The sequence below is a fragment of the Numida meleagris genome, chromosome 10, assembly GCF_002078875.1.
Source record: "Numida meleagris isolate 19003 breed g44 Domestic line chromosome 10, NumMel1.0, whole genome shotgun sequence".
Classification (NCBI taxonomy): Eukaryota; Metazoa; Chordata; class Aves; order Galliformes; family Numididae; genus Numida; species Numida meleagris.
In genome coordinates this window covers 16,668,644-16,692,280 of record NC_034418.1, presented here as the reverse complement: position 1 = coordinate 16,692,280, position 23,637 = coordinate 16,668,644, and the positions used below count along the sequence as shown (strand labels likewise).

The 23,637-nt window shown below is 42.9% G+C and overlaps 1 protein-coding gene across 1 annotated transcript in view; it reads right to left on the bottom strand.

The window, feature by feature from the left end:
• Positions 12,395 to 23,637, bottom strand: part of CRISPLD2 (cysteine rich secretory protein LCCL domain containing 2) — a 28,751-nt gene continuing 17,508 nt past the window's right edge. The window contains exons 11-16 of the mRNA XM_021408696.1: positions 23,212 to 23,342; positions 23,018 to 23,061; positions 22,261 to 22,333; positions 21,791 to 21,866; positions 17,799 to 17,932; positions 12,395 to 15,717 (exon numbers count right to left, since the gene is read on the bottom strand). Coding sequence (XP_021264371.1) covers positions 15,663 to 15,717; positions 17,799 to 17,932; positions 21,791 to 21,866; positions 22,261 to 22,333; positions 23,018 to 23,061; positions 23,212 to 23,342 — 513 coding nt within the window. The 3' untranslated portion in view covers positions 12,395 to 15,662. The remainder of the gene's footprint in view (positions 15,718 to 17,798; positions 17,933 to 21,790; positions 21,867 to 22,260; positions 22,334 to 23,017; positions 23,062 to 23,211; positions 23,343 to 23,637) is intronic.

Genomic DNA, 23,637 nt, shown 5'->3' with positions numbered 1-23,637 from the left:
ATGGGCTGCAATGACTCCGAGGCTGCCAAAGCCAACTGTCAAAGTGCAAACAAGAATAGACTCATTTGTCCCACCACAGTGTGCCATTTGCAGACATTGCCCTGAAAGACATTTTCTTTGGGTTCTTCTCTTACCTCAGTTACACAGCCTGGAAGAAAAGCTGGGTTACTCACACCATGGCTAGGTGGCAGGGGATAGCACCCTCTCCTGCAGCTGCTATAGGGCTGACAGCAGACCCACACAAGCCCCTTTGTAATTACATGGACAGCTGCTGAGATAATGGTAACAGGCCATACATTAGTGAATATTTCTAATAGTTGCTCATATCATCTCTCACTGTACTAGCTAGCTTCCTGTGCTTGCATTCCACTGATGGGAAGCAGGATGAGTAAATGGCCCAACAGTGATGCTAATCTGCAGTAACACAGAGCTGGGAGAGGGTGGTGTTCTGTGCAGATATGTGAGATGTCTCCCTTCAAACAACCCCAAAACTGAGCCCAACTAGACTGACCACCCTCTTAGCTCTTGCCCTCACAGGAAGACAAAGGAAGGACGTATCCCTCCACAGTCACAAAGCATACAGTTTTTGCAGCTGTATTTCCCATACTGCTGAGACTTGCCTGAATCGTTGCTTTGAGATTCTAAGCTCAATCTCTGTCAAGGACCATCATAAAGCGATACTGAAAGCAAATCCTCAGCACAGGCCGAGTGGGACTTAGATTGCTTTTTCTCTTGGTACTGCCATTGGGATGGCTACACAGACCCCAAGGGCTTCCACCAGGTGCTGAGCCTCGGTCCACTCTGACACATCCTCTCCAGATCACTTCCTTTGGCTCCCAGCCCATCCAACTGTATCCTGCATCCCCACAAGCAACTTGAGGATGTCTCGTTAACACTTCAGTAGTGAGATCCAAATACATGGGCCCTGCTCCTGGGACAGTGTGTCCTTGGCTATTTGCCCTGATTGCTCTAACAAATTACACTCTGCTTGCAGAAATCCCTAAATTCAGCTCTTATTTACTTCTAGAGTCCAAAAGCTGATTCTAAATTGGAAGGGCCCAGCATTTCTGAATCTCATGGTCAGTTCACCTCCACAGACACTTCCACCAGCTGCTGTGGCCATAGAAGGTCCCAGCATCAGCCCCAGCCCTTACGTTGCAAACTCTCTATTACAAGCACTCTACTCAGCAAGAACCATTTGGCATCATGAAAAATGATTTCTGTATAGTCACAGCTTGAACTTTGCATGGCTTGCTTAGAAGAAATAATAATACGGCCTGCCCAAACTTTCATGTTTTCTGGAAAGATCTTGATTTTCAGACTATTCGGGTATCCTAAAACAAACAAAAATTCTTGACAAAGAAGAGCTGCTTCTTGAAAGCATCACTGTTTCATATTTCAAAGAGAGAACTGAGTACACTTATGAAGGGTGTAGCTATTTACCAGTCAAGAGTGTTCTTATAAACAAAATAATATAAAACATATCCTCTTTGCTGTTTTTTTTTCGTTTAATATCTTCCAGTGTATGACCATGTAGGGAGCAGAGCAGAAGAGAAAAGAGAGTTCCAAGAACTCTGTTCCAAGAGGCATGCCATTACATAAAGAAGCATTGCAATAGATCAAAAGGGTAAAGGACAATTGTGTGACAGAAATGTATCTTAATTTCATACTCATGACACAAGGTATTGGTTTCTTTATCGGACTCAAGACTTCGATATGCAATCCAGTCAGGCATGTCAAGAAAAGTGAAGAAACATGAAGGCCAAGAGAAGAGTTGAGTCCATCCAATGGACAAATGCACAGAGGAAATCCTTTTGCCTATTCGTTTGCCATTCTCTTAACAGGAATTCAGCTCTAGAACTACAGAGTCTAAAACCCATCTCTTGCAGATGACTTTCTATGCAGAATAAACGCATGTGGAGGATATTTGTTCTTTCTGTTGAGGTGGAGAGGCTGTGGTGGGGTTTAAGAGACTGCATGGTAAAGAAGTGAAGGAGCTGATTTGTTCTAAAAAAATCCAGAACTAAGTGGATTTCTGTAATTTCACATCTGTAGAACAGCTGAATCTACCCTGTGCTTCATCTGACCATTTAATCAGATTTCTGTTCTTTGTTACCAAGCTAGCTTCTAGCAATAACATTATAGTAAGTGAAGAGTGATGCATTTGCTGACATTGGCTTCTTGTTACATCATGTATCTCAGAGGAGCAAGCAGTCAGTTAGGAGAAATGCCATGTGAAGTTTATTTCTATTTCCAGGCTAATGTGATTCCCTGTGAGAGGGCAGCTCTGGCTGAATCCTTGCCGCTTTTACAGCTGTAACAGGAAACCATCGTCAGCAGTGGCATAACTCATGACTAAGAATTGCAAGCCACACCAAGTCATATTCTGGACCTTGGAGAGTGATGAGATTGCTTTCAGTCGTAATGTCTCAGAATATGGGGTTGAGTTTATCATGTATGATATTGTATATCTTCGTCTGTAAACACCTGCAGCCAAAAAGTAAAGTAGATACATCAACTGCAATCAGGTTGTGCTGATTTACACCACCTCTGATACTGCCAAAGAGGGTTTACCGTGCCTTGAAAAACTGAGTGTCCTATTCAAACACTAAAGAAGTCATTTACATTTTCAGTCTCACAGCTTACGGGCAAGAACACAGACTGAGCCACATATTCAAGTGATGAAAAATCCAAAGCAGAATGTTAATTTTCTTTCATTAAGGTTTTTTTTTTTTTTTAATTGAAACTTTCCTTTAAGATTATCATTCATTTAGCAAGGAAGTTGAAGCAGAATTCAAATTGTATTTCTGAGGTACCAGAGAGCAGTTATACAGATTTTCCAAGATATCAAAACAGATCAAAAGACTTATCACAAGGAAGAGAAATTGTGTCTAATAAGGGCATGCCTCTATTTAGATCAGAAGTATCCCAGTTTGCTAATTGTCTGCTGCTGCCTGAATTCATACCATGAGATGTCAGAAGTCAAGGTGATACATCTACAAGACAGATTGGAGGCAAAAAACAACCACCCACAAATTTCCCAGAGAACTGAAGAAGTCTGCCAAGCAACAAGTGAGTTCCTTTAGTGTTTAGACTGAGCGTGCTCTCATCTTCCCATGAGAAAACTAAAGTTTTCCAGGGAAAAAGATAATTCCTTATTTTAAATGCCATGGAGTTCAAAAGACAGAGGCTCAACTTTCCCATAAAAAAAAAATTAATAAGAAAATGGTCGTCCCTCAGATCATGCTAATGTGGGCACCAAAGCTCTCTCATGACTTGTACTTCTCTGTCTAGTGCTACACACAGTGGCTACTACATGCTTTCCTATCCATTGACCAAAAATCCAGTCTTCTGTCCCAGCCAGCGTGGGGCAGAAGAGCAACTAAAGATCTAAGTGAGTGCAGCCAACTACCATAGCCACCACACTCATATCCTGTTCCCTGCAGGCCTCAATCCTGTATTTGGACTATTAAATGCCTTCCATCCCCCATAGCTCCTATTCCTGCCATAAAACACTAAAAGCCCATGCTGCGTGTTGGGGTTGCAGCATAAGGCATGATGAAAACCCATTACCCTCTGACTCACTTGCATGAGAGTTGGCATCTAAGCCACCACATTGCCAACTAAAAGGAGTGACTGTTGTTCAGGAAGAGGTATTTCCACGCCCTGAGGGCACCATCTGTGCGAGACACTCCATTCAGAAACCAAATGACTCAATACCCCAACGTTGCTCCACAGCAGCCCACCAACACTCTGCAGTTATTTTAACAAGTCTAAAGCAGAAAACAATAAAATAAATGAGGAAATGATCACCAAGACAGTTGTAATTTAGTAAGCGGATGTTATAAAATAGTGCCTCACGTATACATGAATCAGAGGCATTGCAGTTTGCAGACCAGAGCTTCCCATGGCACCTGATGGTCTTTTTCTTTCCATGCAATATCTCGTAACAAATTGTGAGAACCGTTCATGACCCTTTAATTAGGGAACCCTTTGATGAGCCCATGTAACAGACCCCTCCCCACAGCCCTTCAGATACCCACAGGAGACGCTGCTCATACCTTTTCCTCACTGCCATCTTTAACTGCACAGCCACAATATGCATGAGATTTGATATCATCTTCTGTTCTGCTTTTTCCATGATAGACATTATTCGTCCTGTAATGACGTCCTCATCAGGGTGACACCACTACAGAAAATCTGCATTTTCCTAGACAGGAAATATCAGGGGTTGAATGTTATAGAGCTGCTAATTCAGATCATGAATGCAAGACTGAATGCAAGACTGCAATTTGCTCAGCCTAGTTGTGTTTACTCTTCTGGCTGCAGAGAGAAATAAACAAAAATAATAACATTTTGTGCCTACACTTCCCCATGATCACTTGTTCATCACTGGGTTCACATGCCAGAGATGAGCAGCTAAATCTGGAGCAGAAATGTAATAACTTGCCCAGACTCTGGCTTAATGGTCTAGTAAATGATATCCTGATAGCATTTAGTGAGCCCTTCTTTTCTTTGTACCCTGTGCTGGCTTCCTTTCCCAATCTAAATAGATGTGGAAATCTGCACTAATTTGCAGTAGACTCATTAAAAAAGAATTGGTGATTCATTTTTACTTCCTCTTCTAACAGTTTTCCTCCCACCTTGCTCTCCACAAATACATTTTCCCAATTGTTAACATGGTGCACTCCCAGAACACAGCTTGTGCCTGAAAATTGGTAAACCTGCTCTGCCTGCCCCTCTCTACCACCCCGGGGAGACAAAGAGAGGGAGGGGTGCAAAATGAGGGAGCATATGCACATCCCGAGGGTATGGAGTAGTGGCAGAGGACCATCTGCTTGTCAACGATCAAGAACAAAACTAAGGAAACTGCCACTGACATAACAGCAGAAGCTGGGTTTTTGTCCAGGCCTGTAATCCATGGCAGTTTTCCAGGTTCTGCATGTCTCGGTACTATTTGATCAGTTGAGCGAGCTGTTCCACTTCATTTTCTCTGAGGAAGGCCCAGTGGGAAGCCTTCAGTATGAAGCAGTTGAAACAATGACCTTGTTGTCTGCCCACCCGTCGAGCTGGAAAGCTGCGCATTAGTTTCCAGAAGCCCAAACGTTCACTCAGGAAGAGCTGGGCTACTCTTGACTCTCCTTACCTCATGAGATATTCCCCTTACTTTGCATTTAGGTGAAGTGGAGAGCATTGCTGACTGGTATCTCACAGAAGATGGCTTTCCTCATGGGAGGCAGAGCAGATGGTGACACTATTCCACATGAAGCATAGAATCAAGGAATCATTCAGGTTGGAAAAGACCACTAAGACCACCAAGCCCAAGCCCAAGCCCAAGCTCAACTCATCCCCACCATGCCTGCTAACCATGTCACTCAGTGTGATGTCTACTCTTCTTGAACACCTCCAGGGATGGTGACTCCACCACCTCCCTGGGCAGCCTGTGCCAGTGCATCGCTATACTTCCAGAGAAAACATTTTTCCTAATATCCAGCCTGAACCTCCCTTGGTGCAGCTTGAGGCCATTACTCCTCATCCTGTTGCCAGTTAACTGGGAGAAAATGTTTTCAGGGAAAGGATGAAATGTATTATTTTGCTTGCAATTTCAGCACCAAAAACTCACCTGTGAGATCTTTCAGTAGTAACTGTCTGGAGCAGGTTTGGAAGATAGACTTATTTCCTAATCCCTTGATGGCCCCAGGCTAAGAGGGAAGGTAAAACTGTCTCAGTGAGTCCTTACTGGCTTCCCAGTGCCAACACAGCTCTAAGCTCAGTAACGAATATTTACCATAGAGCAACAATGTGCCCTTTCTCTTCACATTGGAACAAATTTAGACTCAAAAGCAAAATCTGAAGAGGAACCTCCATTCTCCATCCCAGAAAGGGACCTCCACCTGCATTGCCATGCAGGACCGGGAAGCTCTTGCCAAGAGCTGCAGATGGAGGAGCTCATGTGTGTGCTAATTACTGAACCAACGGCTCAGAGCAATAAGTTCCCACAATGAGTCCTCACAAAGCTGGAGTATGGATGAAAGAAGCTGAAGAACTAGAAACAAGACGGGACTGGGGACCACCTAAGCAGCAGCAGGCTCCCTGCTGCCATGCTAGGCCAGCACCACAAAACTAGGCCCAGACAGTGACTGAGCCTTTCATAACTGGCAGAATAAAACGCTTTGCTTCTGGGAGGAAGAGGAAAATGTGTTTGCGGTGGTTCAAAGCAGTGGGATCATCTCACATCCTGATTTCCACTCACCCCTCTGGTTTTTGGGGACTGGCTTGCGTTCAACATCCATCGCAAAACTGCCCTCAGATTTGACAAAAATGAGGTCTTAGACTCCAGTCTGAGTATACGCCATAACACTTCTGCTCTGTTCCTCCAAATCTCTTTCTCCTTGACATCTCTGTCCTGGAATTGCTCAATTTCAGCAGAAAAATTGCTCTCTTTACACCCAGACAACACCTCAGACTCTACCACGAGCTAGCAAATGCCAACTATGTACCACGGGTAATTAAAAAAAAAAAATCCATATAAAATTTTCCATTAATGCTTTTCAGTGCCAACAAACATTTAAGAAGCCACACTTTCAAATATGACAAAAAAAAAAAAAAAAAAAAAGACTGAAAGGACTGCAATTTCAATTAGTAAATGTTGATTTTTTTTGGCATTTTGATTGACAAAAGCTACTTTTCACTTAAAACCACCTCGCTAGAAAAAACGAGGAGGGGTTGCTCTCATTCCATTTCCTCCTTTAATGTGACAAAAGTGCTTTGGGGGATGGAGTGGCTGCGTAAGCTTTGCTGAAATGTGTTTATTATTTTATTTTTTGTCCCCCAGAGATATGCCTGGCAGTGAGAAACCATATCTATATGCAGTTTGGAAGTACAGAGCCTCACAGGACTCAGCTACCAAACTGCTTTGCTGACCCAGGACCCTGGAACCTCTCCAAGGCTGAATCTCAGACGTGAAAGGTTGACTCACACAAAGCAATAAATAAATAAATAAAAATAAAGAGAAAGAGGAACATGTACCCAACTCTATAGTACTGCATATATAAAAGGCCCATGTCACAGATCCTGCTAATACTTCTGTCCCCAGTGTATGAATTATTAATATTTAGTACCTGTGACTCACTAACATTTACTTTAGGAAGTATTTTTATAAAGTTTGGCCAGTTTTCTCGATATAGGAGCTAATGGAGACTCCTGTTGTTAACGGCCAGGGAGCCCTCCCTGAACAAACTTTTCTGGTTACTGTTCAAACTGGGCTGCGAGGTTCTTTTATGGCCCTAAACCTCTGACACTGAGCACTGAGGCTGCCAGCATCTCCACCAATGGCTCTGCTGAGACGCAGCTAATTTTAAATCTGGATTCTCGAGGCAAAGGCAAAACCTCTCTTTTACTGGCAAAACTGTCAGTCGAACGCTGTGTTCAGATTACGGGAACAGGCTGCAAGAGAGCACACACAATCCCTTTTTTGGGTACTTGGCATTAATTTTATCTGAAGTCACGGATTATATAAGAGGAGAGCAGAGACCTCACACATGTTCCTTCTCCATCAGCATGGGACTGCCAGGGGGAAGCAGGGATCCCCCCCTGCACTGAAGACTCAAAGTCAGCCCACTGTGCAAGTGCCACCCCAAGCTGCCAAGGGAACAGAGTATGACCTGGTCTAGCAATTCTCCTGAAGAAAAAGGAGCACATGAATTTTCTGGAGCTGTATCCTGAGCTGTCCACAATATTAGCTTGAGTTGACTTTTAAACTCGTCGTCTTCGTCTAGACCGGAGGGTTGACCTTATAAAAACTCAAGTGCTTTCGTAATTTTATTGCTCTTGTTAAAATGGTTGGCTCCCAAACAAACTCCAGTTGAGGGTTTTGGATTTCAAAAAAATCATCATTTTCTGATAAAGAAGTTGGTCCCCAGAAAATCTCCCAACTAGCAGTAGGCTCCTCAGCTCTGTGAGTCCGTTTTGCTGTAATGATTTAAGGCAGCTTGATTTCATTCGTGTGTTTGGAAAGGCAAACATAGCCTGCTGAGCTGGCCAGCTGCCCTCAGACGCTTGGGATTGTTTCATGACTCTGCAGATGGGAAAACATCCATGGTCTTCATCTTCCCATCAAAACCTTGTCCTCAGACAGTGCTACATGTCTGGGACAGGACAGGATGCCTCCACTACGTTTCAGCAGTTCACATTCTGCGAGAACTGGCACTACATTTTATTAGTCCACTCAGTGACATCCCTATGGGGATGCCCTTAAGCAACACTTGCCAGCGCTTCCGATGAGTCTTTCTAGGTTTTTCACCCATTCTTTACCTCTGAATTGGCAGGAGGAGGCCCAGGGGTCCGTCAGGGAACACATCTCAGGATCCCACAACTCATCTGCCTGCCGAAAGACCTACAGGGAAAAAATATCTAAATAACAGCGACGACTGCTTTTTGTCATCTCAGTGCTTGCTGGCAAGATGCTGCACACACCTATCCAGGGCAGTTCTGGGAGGTCTCCATCTGTATCCATGGCTGTGCATCACACTGGTTCAAACATCCCTTTTCTCATAGTTTCATGTTTCTTTTGGACTCGAAATGATAGAAATCACAAGTGGGAGGGCCATCAAGACATTATCTAATCCATATCCAGCTCAAAGCAGATTTAGCAGTAGCTATCTCAGTTTTAGGAGCTGTTGCCCACAATTTTCTTAAAACCCTCAGAAGGTGGCCTGAGAAGACAACGTGGAGTGTCTTTACCAGTCAGAGATTTCCTCAGTGGCCAGTGTCAGTGTTCATTACTGCAGTTTAAGCCCACTACTTCTCAATGGGGCCCCAATGGACACGAAAAACAAAAGTCCTCTTCTCCTCCTGTCGTATTTTTACAGATGTCAAGAGTCTTCCACTTTTCCTTTGCTCTCTTCCATTCTTAAGGGTTGTTCTAGCTCCCAGGTCACTTTCTTTGCTTTCTCCTTTACTTCTTGCAGTCAGTTGCATTCTTTTTGAACAGTAGACCCGATAGTTCACTAGAGACCTTATCAAAGTTAAGATAAAAGGATCCTCATGCATCTCACAGGCTATATCCATCTTTGCACATCTGCTACAACAATTACTTCTTTGGCAATAGTGTGATGCTGTTGATGCTTATTTATCTCAGTTGGGCTGAGTCACTGCCTTACTGGTTGGTCTCCATCTTTTATTATTCTTTGCATTACTATCTTCTGAGTGTCAGGCAATTTTTGCAGACTGTTTCTCCAACTGTTAGAGTGATCTCCGATTTATAGCCTTACCCTTCAGCACACTCTCAGTCCTTCTCAGTACCACGCTATCCAACCCAGTAGACATTTAATAACCGTAGTCATCTCTATTCTGCTACAGAGATTATTAATGAAACCACAGGTAAGAATCAGGCTGAAGTTGCACCCATGGAGGATTGCTTTCCATAGACATAAACAGATTAAGTGAAAAAGATTTAAACTCTGAGCCACAGGGAATTACTCTTCAGAAATACAATTACTGATGCAGTTTTGGATCTCCTTTGCATCCATCGGGACTATATTTTGATTACAGACGTGGTATACTTCGTCCAGCCAGTCTGTGTTAGATATTATCCTGTCTGTCCTACTTGCAAGGCTGCTAAGCCGGTAGAAAAGGAAATTAGGCTGCTTTTATGATTTGTTTCTGGCAACAGACGCATCAAACACCTGCCCACAGCTTTGCTATCTGCCCAACACTCTAGGTTTTTCCCTTTTATAGACTCATCTCTCATTCCTCAGCCTGAGTCGATCCGTTCACACCATCCTGCAGTGTGTGTTTTCCCCAGTTGCCGAGGAGCAGCAATTACTCTGCTCAGCACAGAGGCACGTCAGGCTCAGGGATGGCTCCTGGGGAATTCCTGGCAGGCACTCCCGGCTTACAGGAGTTTCACTTTCAAAATTGTCCTGAATAGCAGCAATTGGGGAAGAAAAAAAAAAAAAAGAAGGAAAAAAAAGAAGAAAAAAAGAAAAAGCTCTGATCCTCTTGCCCATTGGCGTAGCTAGAAATGGTATTTTCTTAGCTTGCTCTGTTTCAAAAGTGCAAAAGATGGATGTGCCTTGAAAGAGCGGATTCTGAAATAAAAACCTGAGGTTCTGCCAGGCACTTCTCAGTGCTGTGTGCATTGGCAAATCCTCTCCTGGGGTCACGGTCACCCACAGCCCCTAAACCAGAGGAGCTTGGAGCCTATGAGAAGCAATACTCATGAGTAAGGCATTCTTAAGCACTGAATTTATGTTACAAGCTTATGCTCCCATCTCCTTCAGTTTTTGGCTATAATATTCCACCTGAGCCTCCTGACTTTTAGCACTCTATAAATAGCTTATATTCAATTTGACACTTAATAGCACTATGAGTGCTTGGCTACACAGTGGATGAGGGGGAAACTGCATATAGCACTGGCCTGCTCCCATGGCACTGACGGTGAGGAGCAAACACTGCAGAGAAGAGTGCTGCATAAGGGAGACCTTGTCTGTTGATTTAACTCCATAACCCTATTTTAACCACTGTCAACAAGATATAAGGGTGGTTTCTATTTACACTGAGGCTTCTTTACGTTGCTCTGTCCACACCCTGAAGTGGCATAAATGTCTTCTAAGTGCCTTAAAGTAGGTCCTTAGTACAAATGAGAACCAACCCTGTCGTTTGCAAAATGGCTGTGAAAACATTGCCTGCATCCATCCTATTAATGACTGCGGGTTTTTGGAAGAACACCCATCCCAAGGTATGCCCATGCTATACATAGCCTTTGGCAAGCTCAGCACGATGAGGGGCAGGCAGAAAGACAGGCAACAAGATGTTTCTCCCAGAGCGGTGAGCAAAGAGAGCCTCTGCACCACCTGCATCCAACTGCAGCTTGGAATAAACTTTGAGACATCTTTCAGCCCTAAATCAGAATTACAACTTGGGAAGCCAGGAGTACAACTTCTCCTTCTTTAGGTCTCTGCATTCTCTTGGATCCATGGAGTTTCTCTCTCCTTTCCCTATCATTTACATTCAGCTTTCCACCTTTTACAACTTCTTCATTAAACCATAGACCTGAACCCTACAGCCAGCTGAAAAAAAAGAACCACGTTTTTCCCTCATACCTCTTTTGCTCCAAGCACTCACTCACCTGGTTTGCACACCTGATGTTTGAAATGAAAACACAGCTGTCTGCACTGTCATTCCCACATGGCACTCCCAGTCACACCACTTTTTTGGCTGATGAGCATAGAATTAAGTATGCTGCTCAAACAGGAGACAACAGTTAGTGAAACCAGAAGGAGCATGACAGTGTCGGGAGCCAACACAGAGCAAAATATCAGCCCTTAATATTGATTAATTTGCTGTTTTCCTCCAGAAGACAATGAGGACCAAAATCTTGCAAAAAAAAAATTATTTGGGGGCTTTTTTTTTTTTTTAATAACTGTCATTATCAGCAGGATGCTCTCTGCAATCCAAGCATTATTGTGAGTTTTAATACCAATTTCTGCTTGCTATTAATGTTCCCCAGTATTTCCAGTAATGAGAGATTTTTGCTGCAGTGACAGTCAAGAAAAAAAGCAGAAACTGAGCATGAGCAAGTCCAAATGGGTGGTTTGTAATTGTAGAGTAGCTGTGCAACTTTCCTTCTGCAGAAATCACTGGCCCAGCAGTGCTAATCATGTCAATCGTCGGTTCAGCTCTACCTGTAGCAGACCAGCCCCGGACTAATGTGAACACTGCTATATTTTATGTTGATCTCATTTTATATGTAACAGAAAGCATCTGTTTTCATGGCCATTGTGTCAATCAGGACTCCCTCCCATGGCTCAGTTTGCCTTTTTGGTTAGAAGCCATCTGGTGCTCATTGCCTGGAATATATATAAACCTCTCCATCATCTTCTTCTTTTAACCAAGATAGTATTGAATGAGCGTGAAACAACTTAGTTTGATTTGTGGAACTGTGAGCATGGATGAGCTCAGAGAAAATTTCAAGAGGAAATTAAAAAAATCTCTACATATTTCCCCTTAAAAAAAAACATACATTTATTAACAGCCTGATCCGGAAGAAGAGAGTTCATCTCATTCATATTTGGCAGCACTACTTCATTAACCACTCTTATCCAACACTTCCATATACTTTAGCTTTTATATTACAGGGACCCAAAAGACAGACCTGCATTTTCCTTTACTCCTAGGGTGCGAGGGAGGGGAACGTCTCATTCCTGGTAGAGTAAAGATTGGCTTTTAATGCCTGGGTTCCAGGAAGGTTTATTTATTTGTCTGCAGAACAGCCTCTGAACATCTCAATCTAACATGGGCTGTCCAGGTATTCTAACTCTGGTTCCCAGGAGCAATCCCAAATAGCTCAGGCTCAGTCTTCTAAATACAACCACTGATGACAAGGGTGGCATTCATTCTTGGTAGGTTTTATTTCACAAATAATTCAGAAATAAAAAGAAAATGGGGGGAAGGGGGAGGAACAGGTATTTTACAATTCAGTATTTAGAAAAAAAAATATATAGTTTATAAACAAACACACAGCCCCTCGAAAAACATGCAAAGGCACACAAAAATTTACAAGAAACTTTTATACATAGGAAGTAGTAAAATACATCATTTTTCATAGAAAAAAAAAGCAACTCTATGAACTGGCCCTAAATACGTAGACTGCACAACTGACCAAGTACACGACTGGAGGCTCTTCAACCATCTGTTGGCTGAATGACTGCTGATGACTTAAAATGAAGAAGTTAATGGAGCTAGCAGACCTGAGTGCACGCTGGCAGCTGAGTTAGCTAGAACAACCACACAGCATCATCTTTGCCATGGGTTTAACCAGATGCTTCAGCATGGCTGCACCCAGGTGCTTCAAGTTGGCATGTGCTTACTAATCTGCTGAGCTAGGATTTAAGGAGGAACGTATCTGGAGATGTAAAGACCTGCTGTGTCTTTAAGCTGCATAGAAATATAATAGGCTAAGAAATGTTTTGGTATTAGAAGTAAAATCAGTAAATCTTTGGCTAAAAACTGGTACTGTCCCACCTATAGGTGAATAGTTAGCACACATGATTACAAGTAAGTGATATATCATTACTGTCTTGGAGGACCTGATCACACCTAATTCTGGTGGAGGTATGTTTAAATTAATAGCACCCAGGACCTCAAATAATATTTGCGTAGTAAAGTCACAATTTCTCTTTTGTACAACAAATATAAAAATAAACAGACAGACTTAAATTAAGACCAGTTTCTAAAAACCCAAACCAGTTGGCTGAAGATAAAAATATGCAACTTTAACTTGAATTAAGCATCTTAGGATATTTCTGCTGGAATGATAATTCCTACCTTTCTCCTTTTCCATCATGTAGATACATCCCAAGCTGTTTGGATTTGTATGTGCTCTACATTAATCCTCTAGGCTTTTCTCCAAGAGCCCTCACATTTATTTCCACCATTTTACAGCATACACAATTGTCACAGACAACACATTAGAGGTGGGATCCTACATTGGCTTTGAGGCATTTTATGTGCTCTTGCAATCTGTATGAAGTCAGTGGGAAGGAGGCCCCTGGACATCTAATGTCATTTCTTACACTTTCCACTTCAGTAAATGGCACTGTGGCTACCATTTGGCCCATGATGGTCATAGATTCATGCTGCAGCATTTAATGGGCTTGAACTAGACCGCGTACAGCACAATTATTCACAGTGGGCATAAACAGGGAAGCCTTATCTCACTGCCAAGATCTCAAATGCTTCCAATCAGCAGTTTTTCTATGATATGTTCCAGCTGTTTTCAACATCATTTTAGCTAGTGAGAAAATAAAAGTATTACTTTTTCCTACCTAAAGCTGTACACCTTGGAAGACAATGCCATAGAAACAAAGGCAAAACAAAGTCATTTCTCTGTATCTACCCAAAGGCAGGTTTGCTGTGCAGCATTTTTGGAGACAACACAAAGCAGTTCCAACTTCATATTTTACAAAAGGTCAGATTTCACAGAGAAAGAAACACCAAAAGAGGGACAAATTGAGTGATAAATGCAATTTCTTTGCTGATTTCATGGCATTTGCACAATTAAAGAAGTGCTTAATTTTTGGTCTGTGTTTTGAGAAACAGCTTGACGGCATGGCTTTCAGATCTTTCTAGATGAAGCTGAACACAGCCTGAGCCTAAGAATGGCTAGGAGACATCTGCCAAATAGCATGAAGTATTTCCCAATTTGTTATGCAATATTACAATCAAGTTATCAAGCAGAGAGACTCTCTGTTTACAAGGACTGAAGAACTAAAGTTTATGTTGCCTTCTCATGAGCTATGAGGTTACTGGATTTTGTGCATCAAAAGACAACCAGACTTCTGCTAAAACCAAGCCTAAAATAAATTTCTGATCTGAAGCAGAGGATACTCTCTAGCCTTAAAGAGTAGTTCAGGCCAGGCTATTTTCTTGGCTCTGAAATGCAAAACACTTAATAACATCATTAAAATACCCATGGGTTTTGCAAAACAGCATCATGGATGTCAAATGCTCAAGGGTACAACATTTACACTGTACAGGGGAGATTTGTCATTGTCAAAAACAGTGTAAAAAACTCATCTATCCCAACTTGTGTCATATCTTCAAAGTCTCAGAACTGCACACACAACAAAGAGCTTCACAAAGGCAAAGTGAACGTGCTTCCTATGGATGCAACCATTCCTAGCAAAAATAAGATTAACTTTATCACTACTCAACTACTACAGATAAAACAACCAGCACTGCTGTATAAAACAATATGCTGCATTTAACTGAAATTTTATTGTAAATGGCGTGTAATATAATATGAGATGTGCCAGCACAGGAGCCCCAATTCACTGACTTCTCATAGGTTACCAGACTTGCAAAGTACCTGCGAATGTTTGACCAGCAAACACGAAACCTGCTGTTGCAATTATGGGGTGGCCTCATTTTCTGCAGCAAGGGTCCCTGCCACCATCTCATGCCCCACTCCAGTGCCCAGAAATCCCCGATGTCTGGTCAACAGAAATATCCTCTCCCCCACCATACAACTTGGCCAAGTGCAACGTCCCGGTAGCCAACACGGAGGTGCTGATGCATCTCACCTCATTAGGAAAATACCAGATGCTCTCTTCTTTTGCACAAGAATCATCAAACATACACAAAACCACTCGATCACAGCCCAACCTCTCCCCAGAAGATGTGGCTTTTATAACAGTTTCTCATCTCAGAAGGCCCAGCACTTGGACAGTCGCTCACTTCTCAGTCTGTATATCACCATGGCCATCAGAGAAGACGCTTCACGCTCCAAAAAAAGGCATCCAGGGCCAGGTCGAGATCCCTATGGCTGCTGTACATTGAGCCATTGCAGTTCTGTGCAGCACACCTCTCTCATAAATTGGAAGTACGAACAGTTTATCATTGCTGAATGCCCCTAGAGAAAAAAAAAAATGCAGAACGAAAAGATACAACGCTGAACGGTGCGATGAGATGCGAACAGCTGAGTCAGAACCTGGTGTCTTTTTTTTTTTTTTTTGTCTTTTTTTTTTTTTTCTTTTCTAATTCCCTGAAAGAGATTGGCAAGGAGGGTATGTTCAGAGCTGATGCCATCAGAGGAGCCTTCCTGTCTCTGGAGATCAGCAGAGCGCTCTCCTGAAGAAACTTGCACCTTCCCTGGGAATTTACTGCTTCACGGCAAAAATTCGGAAAGCGTTTCCATCTGAAGGACTCCTCAAGCTGGAAAAAAAAAAGAAAACAAAATGCAATGAACCAAATGCAGGCACGGTAACTACGGGACCTGTGGTGTAAAAGACCTATAAGCACCTCTGAATTTCTTTGGGGCGTACTGATTCAGTCCCAGCAGGAGATGCTCCAGGGCAGGAGAAAGACAAAGGGTGAAAAAGAAGAGGCAGAAATCTATTTGTTCACATCTGTTCAATGCTTTCAGCAAAAAGCTACATGCAAATGCCAGCAAAAGGAGTTGGGAAGAAAACACCTCTCTCACAGTGCTAGCTTTTGTCTGGGGATCGTTATGATCTCTATGGTTTGTGCATAAAGAGAAATATGTTTCCCTAAAAGCAGTTGTCAATTAGGCTGGCAGGTTCCCAGGGCCCTTCTGGCCCATCTCCAGGTGCTGGCAATGGGAGCAGAGAGGCAACCAATACATATTTTCATTTTCCATCATCAGAGTTGCCCCTGATCGAATGAGCAAAGGGTTTGCTTGTGTTCCCAGCCCTGCTGTGCTGCACAATCCCAGCAAAAAGGCAAAATGTCATATCTCCTGCAAAGTGAAGGTTCTAAAAAGGGTGAAGACTCAGTAGATCTTCCCTTGTACAAAAGTAGATCTTGCCCAGCAGGCAACCCTATCCACTACCTGTTTGGATGCATATCTTTACCAAAGGTTATGTCCAACATCCTGAAGTACAAAGTTTTCACCTTGATCTTTGAAAACATTCCACCATCCCGTGGGTTTCACAGCATGGAGGTACTCCTTAGTGCTGACTGGAAATAACACTTTCCAAGTCTTCATACTCATCCCTGCTGCTAGAGCGTCTTTGGTTTCCCTCACCTCCCAAATCAGCACCTGGTGCTCACATTACAAGTCACTGCGAGAGGGAGAGTCTATTCTTAGCTTTGCCAGAGCTTTTCGTGCAAGCAAGAAGTTCTCTGTTAGTGTGAAAGATAAGCCAAAGAAGGACAAAGGTGGAAGAAAACTCATAGTGACAGTAGTTCTTGTGATGTAAAGGCAAGCTGAAAGCAAATCTACCAGATTGCAGATCTGATGATCAAAATGCTGATCCTGGCAGCAAAGCTCATATTTTATGTTAACACTTTCCTGTTTTAGCTTTTCTTTCCTGAGATGCTCTACAGCATTTTGTGATATTCACTGTTAGAATAAAAAATCTTTTGGATTTTTTTGGGGATATCAAACTCTTTTGGATTTCTTATGGTAAATAAAAGAGGAACCCCACAGAGCAGACAGATCCATGTTAGTAATGACCAAAACCCACAGCAGTGGTAAATGTTATGATTACAAAGATAGGCTAGAGAAATCAGCACCATCATGCCAGTATGTGAGAAAGTACATCACAAACTGAACCAGAAATAGAAAGTTAGGAAGGTCTGGAAAAGGTACGATGGCATCACTGTGATCCTTCTGGAGGTGCAGAGTTTTGGAGGCGCTGATTTGCCATTTTCACCCAAACAAGCAAGATTAGACCAGAATAAGCTATGAAAAATCACAAGGGTGGCAAATCCATCCTCAAAAACTGTCTGATCTTTTCTGTAGAGGTTAATTTACTCACTCTTCTTTCAGTGAGGAAATTAATTAACAAGTAGAAACATGTCCCACAAACCAGAGTTCAGTGGAAATCCCAATAAATCTTAAAGCATTACCCAGATTGAATGCTGCAGAAACAGCATTCATATCTTTTAGATATACAAGTTTGGGAACTTTCTTCTTTAGAATTTACCTCCTAAGCACTGTCCAATACTAACTGCTGGACTAATTACAGGAGTGAATTCTAAAGATATATACATACAGCAGGATGTATTAACAGCGCTTCATCCCTAAATAAAAAAGTGCGTAACAGTATTTCGTACCCTTCACACTGATCTGAGAGCAGTCTTTCACTTGTGGAAGGTAAGAGCAGGACAACACGCTCTATTTGCTTGAAATACCTTGAAATTCACAGTGACACTGCTAAGTCATGTGTTTCCACCCCACCAGCCTTGCTAGCTGACTTGGACGTAAAACTGAACATACAATTGAACACACAGTTGAGAATAAGAGAAAAGCGCAAAGAAAAATGTCCCACCTCTCAGACTGGACTCCATTCTTTAAGGAGCCAATGTAACTTTTCTTCTTTTCTACGGGCATCACGTCCACAAAACCTCCTTCTTCATCTGCAATGACTCCTGCGTGCACTGCGCTTTTGCAGATACTGGAGCTCTGAAAAATATGCCATCATTTTCACTTACCAAACATCTGTATTTAACATCTGGAGATTTACCTTCTCCATCAGCATCGTGAATAAGAGGAGAATAAAAAAGAGCGGAGCCAAAAGGCTATGAAACAATTCTGTAGTTCTTAGGGATGGTCATGGACCGGATCTTGTGGGTGCATCATAAGCCCAGGTCTCAAATGCAGCAATGAAATAGCTGCAAGAAGATCCAGCACTGCTGATGAGGACAAACAGCTGTTCTGTGGCAGAGCTGTGCCTGGGACACTGTCCAGGGCCAAAGCTGACTCAAAGGCAGTTTTCCAGCTAGTGACTTTTTTTGTCTGCACCAGGGAAACCACAGCGGTGAGACCTCTTTGCTATTGACCAGCCACCTTGGCAGAGCTTATTCACCAGGTCATTTGAAAAGCAGACACTTTTCCTGCATTAAGCTAAATGACCACCAGGTATCTGAGAGAGTTCACATCCTCCTTTCTAGGTAAAACAGAATGGCTGCACCCAAAGAACGGAGTAGGCTTTGGGTAGCTGGATAGCCCACTGCCCCATTGGTTGGATAGCCCACTGCCCCATAAGGCTACACTGAGTTCAGGGATAATAGTTCTGAAAATATTATGATTTCTCCATCACACTGGACTGCACCTTGATGTGCAGAGTCAGAAGAGAAGGAGGAATACAAAGCATGAACAAATGATGACTAAGCTCCCAAAGCATCCAGGAAACAGAGCAAGAGCAGAGGAGGTTTAGGCATAGTATAAACTTGGCCATCAACTCTCTAAAGGATTTACATACAGCAAGCTGGAGCAACAACAAACAAAGATCAGCTTTGCACGGGGAACTGCAGCAGGTGAAAATCCCAACCCCATAAACTCCCTGATGGCTAAAAACCAAACTACCACAAAACCAGTGCCAAGGGCAGACGTTCCCATCTCTTACGTACAATACAGATCGTTCCTTCTTGCAGCCATATATGGCAGGTTTGCCTTGTCCCCTATATATTTATCACTTTGGATCGCCTATCTCCTGGCAGCTCCCCGAGTTTTGAGTGCCAATTTGGTATTTTACTTCTATAAATGGGCAAGGGAGCAAGGGAACACTCTGTTTAGAAGATATGCTGCAAATTTGCCCAAGTATGCAGTGGGAAATCTGCAAATCTAAAACTGGCTCATAAAATTAAGCTGTCCTGAATCAATTTGCAGCACTCTCCACTGGGAGACATCCTAAACGATGTACTTCTTCTGTTTTTTCCAGGACTTGCTGTTCTGCTGCTTACTCAAAGCTTTGACCAGAAGGCTTTTTATTGCCTTCCCAAATCCTCCTCTTATCACTCTGTTGGATCACTGCCCTCTTCTATCCCAGTCCAAGCTTCGCTTTGATGAATTGCACACAGAGCTTTTGGAAGATGAGTCATTACGAGAATAAAGGCCTTTCCCCTCAAACCCAGAAGTACAGACAACGCAATGGCTTTCCATGGCGTAGCCCCTTTGCATCCACGCCATTCAGGCCTCTTGGGATGCTCTGAGAGCTTTTCTCGCTGGAGTGGACTCTGAAGCATACATCATAAAATGACAATGCTTTTTTATAGTGGGCCATTAGCAATAGACTGTGACTTCAATCACCCATAATTTCCTCATTAGTGGGACAGGTTTAATCATTATGTTCCTATCTCATGAGGGCTGAGCCACCCAACTTGGTTTGCCCTGGCGATAAACGTCTCCTTTGTTATGTGAGTGCTCGGTCCTCCTCCTGCTAATTGCCATGGAGATGTGGATAAAGGGCCTTATCTCAAGAGCAGAGAGCTGTTTTCCCTCCCAGATCCACAGGGCTCCTGAGCAGAGATGAGGAGATGCTGCACGTAGGAGCCAGGCAGAATGACAGGTGACAGTGTCTTGCAGAAACTAAAAGCTCTTCTATTAGCCCTGATATCACACAGCTCCAGCATCCCCTTAGAACTGAGTAGCTCTTCAGCACAGCCTCATGCTAATAGATACTTCTGATGTTTTTCCCCCCATTTCTCCAACTCAGAAACCTCACCATGAGGTTGACCATGCATGGTCATAAAATCATAGAATGGCTTGGGTTGGAAGGGAACTCAAAGGTCATCCACAATTCCAACCCCCCTGCCATGGGCAGGGTTGCCAACCTCTAGATCAGATGTCAGATGCTATGAGGCCAGAGAACGCCTGGAAGGAGCACAGATCAGTGCAAAACACTTCATTTTCTTTCAGATAACTCATTTCATTTGACTCAGCTGGGGCACAATTCCCCCAGGGCCATGAAGGTGCCACTCCAGATGTGCACATTCATGGCCCTGGAGACCAGCACTCGTTTCACCCAGCTCATTGTCCGCTTTAATTACATCTCAGCCAGGGCTGGGGCTAATTCACAGCGTCCCCTCCTGGAGGGCATCCTGCATTGTCTGCACTCAGTGGGAAAAGGTTCTGCCCAAATTCTTCCCACTTCTTTCTCTGGACAGCTTTCCAGCCTGAGCATTTATCAGCATCAATACCTCCACTCTTGCAATATAACTTTCTCACCACCCTCAAACTCCTCTTCTTTCTCCTACTGGCTTATTTTCTCTATTCTTCTACCAATCACTCTCCTAAAATCCAAAGCCCTTTCCTCGTTATACCCACAGCACACTATTAGCACAGGAGCCCAGAAAAAAGGTTAACCAAGCCCTCTAAGGAGTGACCAAATAGTTTTTCTCTCTTTTTTTTTTTTTATCCTTTCCCAAATCATGGCCCATGACCCAGTTTATGAATCCCCAAGGGGACGGTAGGAAATGGAGCTTGCACTTCATTGAAGGCCACTAATCCTTTTGCGTCAGTGCAGATCAGGAAGCAATGCCTGGATGCTGGTCCTCACCTAAAGCCCTGTAATTGCAGATCCTGTTCAGGGGTAATCTGAGGTAGTGAAAGAAAGGGAAAGCTATTTCCCATTTCCTGCAGGCCAGAGCATGCGAGGAGGCAGGGCAGCAGCTGCACAATGGATTTCCATGTGAGCGAAATAGCTTGTGCGGCTTGAGTAAATAAAACAATACATGTAAAAATCACTTTCTCAGTGGATTTCCCCAAATTATTGTACGATTTCCACAGGAAGTTTTTCTCAGGAGTGTGCACGGCCCTATGCTGACCCTGAGCTGGGAGTGCAGGAGCTCGCTGGGACCCACAGTGGGCCCCAAAGCACACTCCTAAGGCCAGACGTCAGCCTGGGAGAGCTGGCGTTTCCAAGGGCAGTCTCCAATAGGAAAAAAAAATGAGGCACCGCAGATGGAAAAATGTTAGAACATAGCTTTTAGAGGCCTAATATTAAGAGATTTCAAGAAAATGACTCTCTGCCTAGTTTTAGCATCCAGTCTCTGCTCATCCCCACGATCAGAGTTTAGAAAAACAAACCAATAAAACCAACTCGCATGCTTTCTTTCCACTGCTCCGTGCTGTGTCCTGACTTCTCAAAAACACTGTTCAACTCCCAGAAGGAGGATGGGAGGGGGGAATATGGACTATTTTTGCCAGCTAATAGTGTGGCTGTGTATGCAGGGTATATAATACAAGCCCTACGGTATTTATCTGTGGATCTCAAAACACTTCAGCAAGGCAAGACAAACACTACCATCATTTCACATCCATCACTCCTCAGGCACAGAGCAGTTACATGACTCATCAAAGCCCAGAAGAAGTCATCAGCAAACACTGGAAGGGATCCCCAAGCTTTTCTGATGCCACTTCTTCCTACACACGCATTGACCCTATGTCCACACTGCAATAACCATGGCAAATTTTATTGCAGAGTAACCTCTTCTCAGACATCACGTTACACAGGGTCATCAAGGAAAAGAGCATACTCACATCTGCATAAACATTTGTGCCAAACACCGGTGCCCAGTAGGATGGCTCGTCTTTACAGTGGGCTGGACAATAAATCCTAGAAAACAAATTATTCAGATTTATTCTCCATGTCAAAGCTCAACAGGAAAGCAAGCTGCATTCTTGGGAGATTTCAAGTGCCTGCATCTGGTCTGCAGGTGGCAACAGTGAATCTAATTATCGGCTCCCCTTAGATGACTTTTGGTAGTTAGCGTAGAGCTGCAAAGAGAGGAGTTTAGAGCAGTAAAAGAGGGATTCATCTTTCATGACATTTTCAAAGTGGAGTTCTTATAGTTCCCAAACCCTTTCCTGACTCATCTGGCCAAAAATCCTCCATTCCTGCTGGATCTCAGACTGGGGATCTCAGCAACCCTGCTCCCCCAGTCACCTCTCCTTCTCCCAAAAAGGGCAGATTAAAATGGAACACAAACTTGCTCATGGCACACACTTACCTTGGACAATGGCTCGCAGGCTTTTTGAATTGGCACAGCTCAGCTACTGTGGTGTAGCAATCCAGTGTCTGTGCTGTGGAAATGAATACAGAGAGGTAAAATCACTAGGCCTAGTTTAATCAAAATTAGGATTCTGTGAGGGAGGAAGGTTCACTCAAAAATATACAGAACCTGGGAACTTTTAATAAGTAGAACTCCACAGTATTTATTTATGTAGTTATCATGAGAAGTCCTCATAAGTATGATGGGTCACTCTTACAAACCAATTCCATATATATTTTGTGATTCATTATGCCATTCCTTACACTTATTATATTAAGTACTCTTTTTTTATTATTTTCCCCAGATTTTATACAGTGTTCACACCAGACTCAGGCTTTCTTATAAGGAAGGCTTTTCTTCTATCACTTTACTATCAACAGCTCATCGCATTGCAGCTGATGTTTGGATCTGACCATGATCCATCACCAGGATGGTGGGAAATGGCCAGTTGGTAGGAAAGATGGTAGGAAATGGCCAGTTATCACCATTTTCTGCACCTTCCTCTTAGATCCCCACTGAAAAATTAAATACATGATGATGGAATCACCCATAATGGGTGATGGATCATCACCCCTCTAGGGTTTAGATGTGGTATGGGGCCATTTGACACGATCACTTAAAATGAAAAAGAGAACTGTATGAACGATATCTTCAAGCATCTCATAAAACTCTAGCAGCAATGGTTTCTTCTCAACTTGACAAACTTCATACTTACTTGTGACTTTGGAAACCATGAAAGCATTTGAAGGTTTGTTTTTCCTGCAAAATAAGCGGGTAAAAAAAAAAAGTATTTAAGAATACACAGAATAAATTTACTTGAATCACTGTGAATATATATGAGTAACAAAGAAAACTGAATATCTGCTTGTATTTAAAGCAAATACAAAAACTTCTTCCCAAAGGTCATACCTGAAAGATTCCACACCGTTCCTGGTAGACTTCACAAAGGCCGGTGTCTTCCCCTTCCTTGTAATATCAACCAGTCCTCCCTTGTTGTCCAGGATGCCGTAGTGAATTGCAGCCCGACATATGCTTGATGACTGAGAGGAGCACAGCAAATAATACATGAAATAAATCTCATTCACAGACCTGACCAACTGCTGTGCAAAAAATGAAGAAATGAAACCACCACCTAAGTGCCAAATGGAAAACAAACTGATACAACCCTTTGGAATCTGGTTGTTAAATCTTATTCTCCCAACGTAACCTTATTCTTTTATTACTATTATTTTAAGCACTGCTTGGATGAATGACAAAATATTTTAAAGTAAAATACTGTACACGTAGATATAATTCAGAAAAGCGACACTGGAAATTAACAACCAGTATGAAATG